The sequence below is a fragment of the Bombyx mandarina genome, chromosome 12, assembly GCF_030267445.1.
Source record: "Bombyx mandarina strain Sakado chromosome 12, ASM3026744v2".
Lineage (NCBI taxonomy): Eukaryota > Metazoa > Arthropoda > Insecta > Lepidoptera > Bombycidae > Bombyx > Bombyx mandarina.
Window position 1 is genome coordinate 3,199,949 of NC_143219.1, and position 12,773 is coordinate 3,212,721.

Genomic DNA, 12,773 nt, shown 5'->3' on the forward strand with positions numbered 1-12,773 from the left:
AATAGTTTTAATGGTGGTAGAACCTCTTGGGAGTCCGCACGGGTAGGTATCACCACCCTGCTCATTTTCTGCCATGAAGCAGTAATGCGTTTCGGTTTGAAGGGTGGGGCAGCTATTATAATTATACTGAGACCTTAGAACTCATCTCAACATGGGTGGCCGCATTTACGTTGTAGATATATATGGGCTCCGGTAACCACTTCTTACTGATATACCTACCGCTACTGCTGTTATTAGAGTCGGTGCTTGAATAAAATATAATGTAGCGACTAACTACTTGTGAGAAGGTAGGGTTGCGAGGGTGCTATCTGACGGGGGTGGCGAAGCTTAACACCGGGTGGGCCGTGAGCTCGTTCACCCACGGATAAGACGTCCGGTGCATTCGTGTTGAGCGATGCACCGGTGTTCGAATCCCGCAGGCGGGTACCAATTTTTCAAATGAAATACGTACTCAACAAATGTTCACGATTGACTTCCACGGTGAAGGAATAACATCGTGTAATAAAAATGAAACCCGCAAAATTATAATTTGCGTAATTACTGGTGGTAGGACCTCTTGTGAGTCCGCGCGGGTGGGTACCACCACCCTGCCTATTTCTGCCGTGAAGCAGTAATGCGTTTCGGTTTGAAGGGTGGGGCAGCCGTCGTTACTATACTTGAGACCCTAGAACTTGTATCTCAAGGTGGATGGCGCATTTACGTTGTGGATGTCTATGGGCTCCAGTAACCACTTAACATCAGGTGGGCTGTGAGCTCGTCCACCCATCTAAGCAATAAAAAAAAAAAAAAAAAACCTAAGCAATAAAAATAAAAAAATGGAATAGGTACAAATATAACAGGTTCGTTGAAAATGCCGAGACCAGTGCCCTCTAACACCGCCGTGCCCACGCCCTGCATAGATAAAGACGCCTCTAATAAGATTACGTATTTAGCAGTTAGCATAAAACGCTCAGCTTTTTACCATCTCCCGACCTTTGACACAACTTTAGATTTTTTTCTGTTATAAATCTGCTAGCAATGCAGACTATAAGCAGATAAGCCGATCCAATAAACGGGCATTCAGTCACTCGCCTTATGTTAATATCTCTACAAATAACAGTCATTATTTAGAGGCAAAATCTTTGATCCAGTTCAAGGATTGCATGCCGCTTGAGTGTCTTTTTTGGATTCTTTGCATAGGGTTGTGTGCCAGTTGCTTTTGATAATTATTAGTTCGCTTTTGTGTCTGGATCAGATAAATTACATCTCTAACTGTAGCTATGCAGAGTCGATAAACTTCATTATAGATGGAATTTGTCTTTAGTATAGCATTTTGAACGTCAGAACGTCAATGATAGAATTACAAACGCAACCCTATAATCCTCCTATCCCGATAATAGGGTTGTCCCGTAGACCAGGAGTTTGTTTTCTACGGGTAATTTAGACATTATACCTAAAACCCAGTACGCAGAAATCACAACTGGAATTTATCCTTTTGTGGCTTTAATGTGGGATGCATGCCTAAGTACTTAGCTGATTTACAGTTTCGCCTGAAAAAATCACTGGAAGGCGTTTCCCCTGTCCGAGAGTGAAGTCTTAAGATAAATTGATTTTAAATTATTCTAAATTAAAGCAAAATATAGACGTTTTAGTTGATCAATACAAATATCAGCAATGTACCTACTCGTAGTGAATTCATCTTAACTGATACCTACAACAATTAGTGTTTATAAATAAATGAAGAAAGATATGTATTATTTTTTAATCAGATAAACAGTCTCATGACTTTTATTGCATTTAATACTTCTTATTTCCTTTTAGCTTACTAAAGTTTGCATAATCTCATTGTATAAGGTACCTACAACAGAAAAATGTCGCAAATGTTATCAGTATGGACGTGAATGACAGATTACGGAGATTCCATAGGAAAGTTAATCGGTCCTAGATCCTGTTACTTCCTTATTCAGAAGACAATAGCATACATAGGGATTTATTTATACCAGACGTAATCAAACCGCCATCTTTTCGTGGTATTTCCGATGATACGTTGAAAAATCTTGGCATAAACTTTAACATTTATAATGTTAAATGATATGGTATTTTAAAAATCCTCCCTTTGTTCTCCTTTGGTGTGCTTTGAAAATTTATATCGACGCTTGAAAGGCAAACATGACTAAGCGACAATAACTACTTTGTACATAAATGATAGGCAATAACCATATTCGATGCGCAAAAAAAATATATATATATAAAATATATATATATATATAAAAAATATATAAATATATATATATATATAAAAAATATATAAATATATATATATAGGTCTATTAAAATCATTTCAATCCTACAGCTACTAGCTAGATTTGACTACAGCTAGATTCGTTAAAATAAATTTAGTTTTCAGGTGTGTCAACTTTAAATTAGTCTACTGTAAAGTTCACGCATTGTCGCTTAGTCACGTTTGCCTTTCAAGCGTCGATATTATTTATCAAAAATCTGTAAATAAATTAATAACCGTTAAAAATCAGTGCAACCGAGCACAGAAATAAGTGGTTTCCGGAAAACGAAATCAATAATATAAAGTGGCTGTGGTAAGTCGGTGTGAAGTGTGACTCGTAATGAGTTTTTTTTTCCCCAACGTAAGCTGATAGCCTTGAGAGGCTATGTCAGCGTAACCGGGCGATTAGGTGAGCTCACGGGGCTCAAGCCGGGAGTGTCGCTAACACTGCCCCTAGCAAGAGCCGTGCTTTGCAGAATCTAGCACTGGATCGGAAACGCGACCCACTGAGAAGATCCAGCGAGAAACTCAGTGGACTGGTGACTATGGGTTAATTTACTCGCCGAGCCCTTCGTCGCAAACGACGGGTTCGGCGAGGTCTTCTCTTATAACACAGTAGAAACGTTCCTACAAAGTCCCGTATTGTGCGAAGCCGTGTCATATGTGACTAGAAGCCAAGTAGTACATAGAGTAATTTTTCTGAATAGAACATCCCAACTATGCCTGTATGTATTTTTTGCCTATTATACATAAAAAATTTGCAGTAAATAATAGTAGCAGTAAATAATAACAATAAACAAGCAGTCCTAGCAGGGTTATCTGAGTGTTATGAGAGGGTCACCTGTAAGTTAAATTTAAAAACAGAATCCGCACTTAGATTTTTTATTTGGCAAAACAATGTGTATTTAACTTATAATAATTACAAACATAAATTACAACTACAAACGCCTGTTTCTCAATTTATCACACACTCTCTTCTCAGCTTCAGTCACCTTCTTCATCAGCATATCTTCGATGGATTTCAACTGGAAATAACAAGAAGACAATCATGATTATTATTATTCAGTCCCATTTGTAAGTGTAAATTGATCTTCAAGTACATTAAACTAGTCCCAAAGTATTCTTAATAAAGTATAAAATTCGACTATAATTAATTTAAATTATAAGTTTGAACATTATTATAGTTCTATTATCTATTATACTTATACCTAGTCAGGTCATAAATTCTGTCACATGTTTAATGTAAAATAATTGAAACAAGTTTATTTATTATGTAACCATTCATATACCAAAATGAACGTAACAAAACATAGATTCTTATGACACTAAAGTTTATTCAAAATGACCTCCGTGATTTTGAATACAGGCCTTCAATCTGCGTGGCCAGTCGTCTATCGCAGCATGAACGAGGTCCATGTCAATATCGGCGCTTCAACAAAGCGCGGCATCTCTTCAGTCTCAGGTCCATTAGACGAGCATTCAAACGATGTCCTGTTTTTCTTCGATATGCCCGAAGCCCTAAGTCTTCATTTAACACCCTTTTCACCGTGGTTCTGCTTAACCCCATCTGAAGGGCCAACAGTTTCTGCTTACGTTTGGGATTTCTTTGAATTCGCGCCTTCACAGCTTTTATCACTGCTGGAGTCCTAACAGACCGAGGGCGACCACTTCTTGACCTGTCATCTACACTAGAGTCTTCATTGTATCGTTTGATGGTACGATAAACGAATCTTTTGGTTATATTCAAAATTTTCAGTATGTTAAAAATTTGAATTGGCGCGTAACCGCAACGATGCAACGCAATAACTGCAACACGGTCTTCTTTAAGCGTCCACTCCATATTTAATAAATGAGTAAAATTCCAAAAGTATACATTTTTATTTTCATGAACAATTCGAAATTCGAATTCAATAAACTTTTTTGTGGCCAGCATTCTAAAAGAAAAGTTTTTACTGTGTGACAATACTTATGACCTGACTAGTTATAATCACAGATTTCGCCAAGACTACACTATAGACAAATAATATTAAAGACAAACAATATTATTCTATTCTCATTTTGACCACAAACTTTAAACAATAACAAAGTTTGACAATTTTACAAATTCTTCTTCAATTCGAAGTTGAGTTTGTTAGCCAATAACTATAAGCAGGGCTCCTTAATTAAAAAAAATGTGTGTGCGCAAACAAGTCACACTCGGTAGAAGTGAAACTTATAAAAAATAAAAATAATCGCAAGGGTCAACCACTCCGCAGTGCAATGGAGTAGCCTTACCCTGGGGAAACCGCCTGCACAATCACGGTAACCTTACGCCAGGTAAGTATCATTTAGCAAGAGAAATACGAGAACGTCTATCAAATGTGTAACATCTCGTCACCGCGATTCAGGAATTGTTGTATGAACAAACTAAATAGAAATAAAAGTATCTCAGGGCGCTCCGAGAGCCACGACAGCGTGCACGGACGTCAACAACACACTGAACTAGTCGGGGACGCGAGTCCGTGTGGAGCGCTTCGTGATTTGTCGGCGCCGCTCGGGACCGCTTCGGCCAGCCAATCGCGGCACACTTATTTTTTCGTGTCGTTTCATTTCGTTTCATCGAGTTTGAAATCACAACCAACAATTCTAAAGAAGTTTCACTTCAACAACTAATAAAAATATGGTACTTTCCGATTTACATATGATATTTGAAAATCTGAATAGTCACCTCATTGCAAAAGCTGTTTTTAACGGAAGCTAGTTCCTCCAGGCACTTAGCTTTTTCTGCTTCATACTTGATAGTGAGCTCCTTAATCTCTTCGGTGCGTTGGAGAGCAGACTTGTTTCGTTCACGACATTTCTTATCTCTTTCTTCTGCTTCACGCAAAGCGCTGACAGGGATAGAAAAATATTTCTTTACTGCACCATAATAATCAGCATATACAAATTATATGAAACAAAGAACACCCTGTACACACTAACTCAAGAGAACAAGGGCGAGAGAGGGAGAGAGAGAGGGGAGGAAAGAGAGAAAGAGAGAGGGGGAGACAGAGAGAGGGAGAGAGAAAGAGTAGTGATAGCTACACATGCAGGCTCACAAGATGATCTACCAACAGTAATTGCATAAAATTATATCTTTTGAATGATTATGAAGCTATTGTTTCGGGGAATCAATTCGTGAAAACATATTAAGTACATATTTTATATTTCATTAGAATAATTGGTACTTGCCTGTGGAATTTGAACACATGCAGATATTTCACACAGTTATATTTGACAGATACAAATTTACCTGAGGGCCAAAGTTTTTTCCTCTTGTCGTTTTGCCTGAGACTCTTGTCTCTTCATCATAGCATCCTCTCTAGCTGCTTGCAGATCACTAAGTTGAGCGTTCAACTCACTTAACTCAGTTTTGAGTACATCCAATTCACCTTCTTTACTTTCACTGTCTAAATCACCTGATTCCAACTCCCTAATGAAAAAGAATGAGAACGAATTACTAAACATTGTCAACCAACAATACAGCAGAGATAAAAGATGGTAGAGGTTGCCATATGTTTGTATCTTTCAGTGACATAATAGCAATCGCAGTACTGCAGCAGTACTCCGATTGCAAGTAAAAGAAATACACCAAGAGTCAAATATCAAATTACTTAGTGAGAATCAACCAACCCTTAATACTGAATAGGATAAAATTTAATTAATTTTAAATTTCAAAGCATTAACATTTTAAATTATCTGATTGTTTTTTTTTCAAATAATCAAATACACATACTTCAATTCATCAGAAAGTTTCATAATTTCATGCAAAAGATTATTAGCTGTATCCAGATTGGGTTTGGTTGTCTGCAAATTCTTCAAATTATTTTCCTTCTGCATGAGGGTTTCCCTCAAAGATTTGAGTTTCTCCTCAGACTCTTGGACATCTTTAGCTGCCTTTGTAGCCTGTGCTTTAATGTCGTCAGCATCATAGACCCTGAGTGCCCGTTTCCGCTCCAGCTCAGCTATCAAACTGTCCCTTTGTGATTTCTTTTGGTCTTGAAGCATCTCAACTTGTTTATTCTCTTTGATGATAGCATCTAACTCTAATTTCTCTTCCTCATAGTATTCTTTTTCTTGTTTTAATTCCTCTTCAAACATTTTAATATCCTGATCCAACTAAACAAAAATTATAATTAGTAGATAAATATACCCCTTCCACCAAACTGGAGCTTTAATTAGCTAATTAAATATCAGAGATAAACAGCAAATAATGCCTAGACCAAATTAAAAAACTGAGATTGTAAGAAACAAATTAAATTTATAAAGTCATACATACATTTTCTAATCTCTCTGCTCTTTTCCCTTTCTCTTCAGCTTGTTGATTTAACATTTCTAATAGTTTGTTTTTGCGACTTTCTAAAGCTTTCACCTGAAATCATTTTATACTGGAATCAATAATCTGATTAAGCAACTGTCAGATAAGCCACAGAGTTTGCTACTTTTAGAAATTACACAAATAATTTGATCTGTCAAGGTTTGGAAAATTTTTTGATCTTGCCTTAATCTAGAAAAAGAGACTGAGCAAATAAAGGCACCATGACATAAAGGATAAGCCTATGATAGTTATATGTCTGCAGACAGGTACCAGTTTTTCCAAGGTAATAGTACATACTTAGCATGTTTTACTTCAACTAACTTTCACACTGAAGTAATATGTAATAAAAATCAAACTCACATTTTTTTATTTAAGTAAGCTGGCACAGGTTCTTACTGCTCTCCAGCTATGCTGGCTTAGTTAATTTAGAAATTTTGTGAGTTTAATTTCACTCACATTGCCTATATATTATACTCCAAGTGTAACTTCAAACTATTGTCTCAAGTTGGCCTTCGGTAACCTACTTATGCCTAAAGTGCTGAGATGTTTTTTTTTATCTTTCTATGCAATAAATTAATAAAATATTTGATAAGGATCTCAATAATACTTTCTTACCTCATCTGTCTTGGCAAATAATTCTTCCTCGAATGGAGCAATATCTCTTAATCTCCCTTCATTAAAAAGCATCAAATTGAAAAGTAACAGAAGTATTGAATGCGACGTTATTGCTGTCGGTTGCAGGAAATGTGATATGCTAATTGTAGAAACTTGAGGCATAACAGATACAAGATGATTGATCACACGCGTCATGTTGATCACCGGTAAGAGGTCCCAGTAATATATTGTGTGCTCGTTACAGTTTTCTTCAGGGGGTGGCTGAAAAATTATTAAATAAACTATTTAGTTCAAACAATGTGACTGTTGTTCATTTTTTAAAGAAATCTAATACTTTTTGCTGAGCAGATTCTGATGATAGCATTGTTAAAATTAAAGTTATTCGAAATAAAGAGGACAGTGAAATAACAGATTTTCTTCAGATGAATTACTGGTGGCCCAAAGGCCATTCCAGTTTCATCAGGGGCAAGCTCAGCCCGAGAGGGGTGGAATGGCTAAAAACTGCCACGGGACTGCTGAAGTAGTCTGGTTACTCAGGACATCTGCTTTGAGAACGCATCTACTAGCGAATCGGAATCCCGACCTGCTGATAACATCTGCGAGAAACTCAGGGGTCTGATGTTATGGGTTAAGTTGCAGGTCCAAGTCTTACAAGTTCAACGAGTACAGTTAGTAGGGTCTCCATGGCTGCTCCTAGTGCTAGAACTATAGGCGTCTAATTGACAGTTGGCTCCTGGATGACCCGGGACCGGCGTAGTTGGCATTAGCCACTATGACGCAATTATTACGACGCGAGACAACGGAAAAAACTCACCGCAAGTACAGCGTCGCGATCGATTCCAAGCCTGTCGAATATTTGGAACAGAGCTCCCATCACAGCTTGAGGAATTTTAAGATCCGCAGGCGTAAGAGGATAATTCGGAAAATCGCCATTCCAATTACTAATGAAATTTTCTAATGTAAATGCCTGTGCTGAAAAGTTTTATTGAAGTAATTAGATAGTGCATCAATTGGAATTTTAAGGTCTTAAGCACATACCTTTTTCCATTTCTATACTATGTAACTTAATTTAATGTGTCAAACTTAATTTCACAATGTAAACAAACACTTCAGAGAAATAATAGATGCACCGTTATTACTGCAAACTTCAAATTAATCTCTCATTAATTTTGTGATTGTGTTTATTTCCGACCGTTCAAATATAATTTCAAAAATAAATTCCACCAATGGGTGACCATTTCGTTATTTTTTTTTTAAGATATTTTATGACCTGGTAACTAAAACCTTTAAGTCATGTCTTATTTTAATTTATATTCTTATTGTTATGAAAAATGATAATATGAAGTGAAATGAAATGAAACGAAGACAATTAATCAACTGGGATGAAGTTAAATGAAATGAAATGAGATGATATGGGATGAAATATAATCTCAATAAAATGGTGGTCATTTACTAAGATTTTTTCAGTGGACTTTTTGGAGGATCTCGAGAAGTTACGTCAAGCGACTTTGCTTCATTTTCCCACATTTGTGCACTTTCACAGATATTAAACAGTTAATAAATCACCGTTATTACACATTTAAACCTGAAATAACACTAAATAGACAATAAAACAAATCACACAACTTCACTCCTCGCGTTCCCGCCAAAAGGTCACCATTTCGTTAATTAATTTGCCAAACCAGATTCCAGATACCTAGGCAATGGGAATACAGTCCATACATATTTTATTTTTCTACGTATTAGGTGAAAGTTGAAATTTGATAAATTAATCTACATCTAATTACAATCTACTTAAAATAAAAGAAACATACAGAAACTTCACTCAAAGCTTATGTAAAGCTAGGCATTTTATTCAATTTCGTTTTTCACCGTCGCGGTTATTTTTAGCGTGACAATATTGTTAGACTTGAAGTCGTCGTGGCCTAAAGGTTAAGACGTCCGGTGCATTCGTATGAAGCGATGCACCGGTGTTCGAATCCCGCAGGCGGGTACCAATTTTTCTAATGAAATACGTACTCAACAAATGTTCGCGATTTACTTCCACGGTGAAGGAATAACGTCGTGTAGTAAAAATGAAACCCGCAAAATTATAATTTGCGTAATTACTGGTGGTAGGACGTGTTGTGAGATCGCACGGGTAGGTACCACCACCCTGCCTATTTCTGCCGTGAAGCAGTAATGCGTTTCGACTTGAAGGGTGGGGTAGCCGTTGTAACTATATTGAGACCTTAGAACTTATATCTCGAGGTGGATGGCGCATTTACGTTGTAGATGTCTATGGGCTCCAGTAACCACTTAACAGCAGGTGGGCTGTGAGCTCGTCCATCCATCTAATCAATAAAAAATAAATTCCAAATCAGAATTTGAATACCTACTGATGAAGTATTTTTCCAAAGTCAAAAATATGTTTAATTATTTTTCACTCACTGTATGTGCTACAATTTTATACTATTAAGGCAGATTTATATTGAATCAGTAACTAACGTCAGTGCTGGCGCCGAAAACTGACCCATACGATTTAAACGCAGTCAATACTTCGTTAGCAGTCGAGGATATTTCTTATGGTATATATGGTACACACGTTTGTAAAGTCAGTGTGGAAAAATGAATTCTCGAAAACAGAAAAATCTCAGAGTTCATAATTTGTTGAGAAAATGTACCTTTGTGATGATGCAAGAACTAGCTGGTATGCTAGAAAAAATAACTAAAAACAAGCGAATTTGGGTAAGAAAATGGATAGGTGACAGCGATCAAACTGGAGGCTCAGCTCTGTTGTTAACCCAGTTGAGAATTGAAGATCCTGGGGAATACAAACTGGCTTTGAGAATGACGCCAAAAGACTTTGATGATTTGCTTATGTTGTTATCAAGCTCTATTCAGCGTCAAGACACATTTATGAGAGACGCCTTGCTAGCCAATATTCTGTAATGCTGTTGCGCGCATTTCTTTGATTTATTATCCCACAGGCATTCATTATCGCGGTGTAGTTGAATAATCTTTAAGTTCTCCGTGTCGTTTACTTTTCGCGTCATTTTGTGATGTGGTGCAACGCAGCCTGGTCACCGTACAATATAGCGGCAGCGACTGACTTCGGCATTTACACGGCGTCAGTAGCGCTGGCGTGGGTAGCGGGGGGAGCAGACTGACCATGGCGTCGCCGAAAAATATGAAGCGGTAATATTGCAGTCAGTACTGACAGGACAGTACTGTACTCACTTAAAATCAATTTACACGATGGCAATGCCAGGTCAGTACTGACTCGGTAGCGCACTGACGTTAGTTACTGACTCAATATAAATCTGCCTTTATGTTAGAAATTCTCTCAACGGACTAAATGGAAAACCGACAACCTCATCTCAAACAACAAAATGTCTGCTTCAATTTATTTGAAACTAACTCTATATTTAAAAACTTATAGTTTATACGTTAATTAATTTTAAAATGACCACTATTCTTTCGTGGCTGTGTAGTAAAAGTAGGTATGCATTTAATTATCCCACATCGCGGCGTCGCATTCCATGCATCCTTTGTTTCATAACATTAATTCTCTAAGCAGTTGATGTGATTAAAATGATGATGATTGATTAAATTTTCTAGATTTTTTTGAATAACTACTTATGACCAATATAATTCTGAAAAATATACGAAAAACACGATATGTTTTCCGTATTTTTGTGTTAGTTTTGGTTATGATTAAGCCATACTATGTTATTTCCCATGAGCCCATGGTAATTTGCGCGATTATTATTTTTACTTTATTTTTATCCTACCTATGCTGATAGCATTGAGAGGCTATATCACCACCCACTCAGAAGATCCGGCGAGAAACTTGTGGTCTGTGTCTGTGAGCTAATTTACTCGCCGAACCCGTCGCAAGCGACGGGTTCGGCGAGGACGGTGACCGGTGCTTGAGGTACCTAAATGAGGTACCTTAATGACGTATTTAGGGTGACATCGACTTTTTACCGTTCGGTTTACAGGATCGGGTATGTTTTCGCTATTATTCGTTTAATATCTACTTATTGTTAGTCGAAGAATATTAATGCCTCTTTTTAGTTTAATATCTAGTATTTGAGTTCGAATAGTCTGTTTTTAACATAGACCTATATAGTAGGGACACGACATATTGTTCTATACGTACAATTGCTTATATAAATAGCACCCATTTTGAAGGCACATACATAAACATATATCTATCTCGTTCTTACTCAGCACTTTAACTCGCAGGAAAACAATATAACAGTATTTCAGTGCGTACATAAAATGAAACATGAATATACGTAAATATCTCCGTCTCCGTCTAATGAGGCCGAAAATCCGCCATGTTTAGCGCGCCAAATGTCATTGTCACGTCAGTTCGGCCGTCTGTTTTGGGTTGTACATTATTTATTGACTATGATATCGATTTAATATGATTGATTATATAAAATTTCATAATTTATCATGCTTAAAACATACAAAAATAATAATTAAAACGTATTTTATAGGATCTCAAGAAAGTCGATGTCCTAAAACTATTATCTATATGTATTTAAATTCATTATGGAGCCCTCATCCGAAAAATCCATTTTTCGGTCGGAATCTATTGATCATGACACTAATCATAAATACCACTTTAAAATATGTCATCAAAACATATTTAGACATTCTGTTTAGATATTTCGGGAAAAAGGCTACCGACAAAATCTCTTCGGAACTATTTAAATAAAATAGTTTTATTCCGCAGTGAGTAAAACACTATTGTAAATTTGTTAAATATTTAATAATTAAGTGATTTTAGAGAGGAAGTCACAAGGAATGACGTTTGTAATTAATGAATAAATGTTCTGTAGGTCTTTTTTTTTCACGCGGTCCCTTGATAAGTTTAAAATTTGAATCACTCTCAAGCGAAAGTGATTCAAATGGTGCGGCGCACCTTCCTTGGGGTGCGCTGCGGTAGTATGTTACGGACTTTAGAGTCAGCAAAACAATTAAAATAGATTGTAATAGTCTAAGAAAAACACGTACTCAAAATACGATAACATTTAGCATGCTAGAAATGGGCTGATGGCTTTGAACTACGCCATATCTTTATGTTTTGCGACAAACGACAACTTTATAAAATCAGTGTAGCAACTTTTAAATCATATCGTTTACTTGGCAAATTCGAAGGACGAACTTGTCTTAGATTTCACCCATCTAAATCATATCATATTTGCACATAACAATATACCTACTTACTTCCCATTAAAGTATAAATTCTACAAATAAATAATACTCAACAATATTTAAAATAAAATGAGCCAAGAACGTTTATCGATAAAACCTGATAACATTGAAATCTTTTGTACAGCACTAAAGCCGCCATGTTTTGTGGCCAGATGACGTCACAGCGGCACGAAATTTTGGTTGACGTTTCATTTCCATAGGTTTCCTACTTCATTGGTTTTTAAGGAGACAGCCCTATCATAGATTATACACATAATATAGGCTCTATTGTTGACGTTGCATCGCTAGAAAACGTCAGTGATCACCAATTAATTGTAAATAAAATTATGTGTATTATCTATGGTCATCACT

The 12,773-nt window shown here is 36.6% G+C and overlaps 1 protein-coding gene across 2 annotated transcripts; it reads right to left on the reverse strand.

The window, feature by feature from the left end:
* Positions 1-3,126: 3,126 nt before the first annotated feature.
* On the reverse strand, positions 3,127-8,439 carry LOC114243073 (uncharacterized). Of its 2 annotated transcripts, none has more exons than XM_028174435.2 (8): positions 8,250-8,439; positions 8,026-8,183; positions 7,212-7,472; positions 6,558-6,650; positions 6,015-6,397; positions 5,532-5,711; positions 4,968-5,130; positions 3,127-3,285 (listed from the first exon to the last, which is right to left on the reverse strand). In XM_028174435.2, exons 1-8 carry the CDS (start codon positions 8,257-8,259, stop codon positions 3,199-3,201), a joined length of 1,335 nt encoding a protein of 444 aa, XP_028030236.2. In that variant the 5' UTR covers positions 8,260-8,439; the 3' UTR covers positions 3,127-3,198. The 2 variants fall into 2 exon arrangements, with proteins under 2 accessions (XP_028030236.2, XP_089588204.1); XM_089732078.1 differs by having other exon boundaries at positions 8,026-8,178; positions 8,250-8,426.
* Between the last annotated feature and the right edge of the window lie 4,334 nt (positions 8,440-12,773).

Bases quoted from the DNA above. Each gene is read 5' to 3' on its own strand.
- LOC114243073 (XM_028174435.2), bottom strand. The intron at 5,131-5,531 runs GTAAATTTGTAT...TATCCCTGTCAG, and splicing joins GAAAAAACTTTGGCCCTCAG to CGCTTTGCGTGAAGCAGAAG. The intron at 3,286-4,967 runs GTGACTATTCAG...TGTTATTTCCAG, and splicing joins AAAACAGCTTTTGCAATGAG to TTGAAATCCATCGAAGATAT.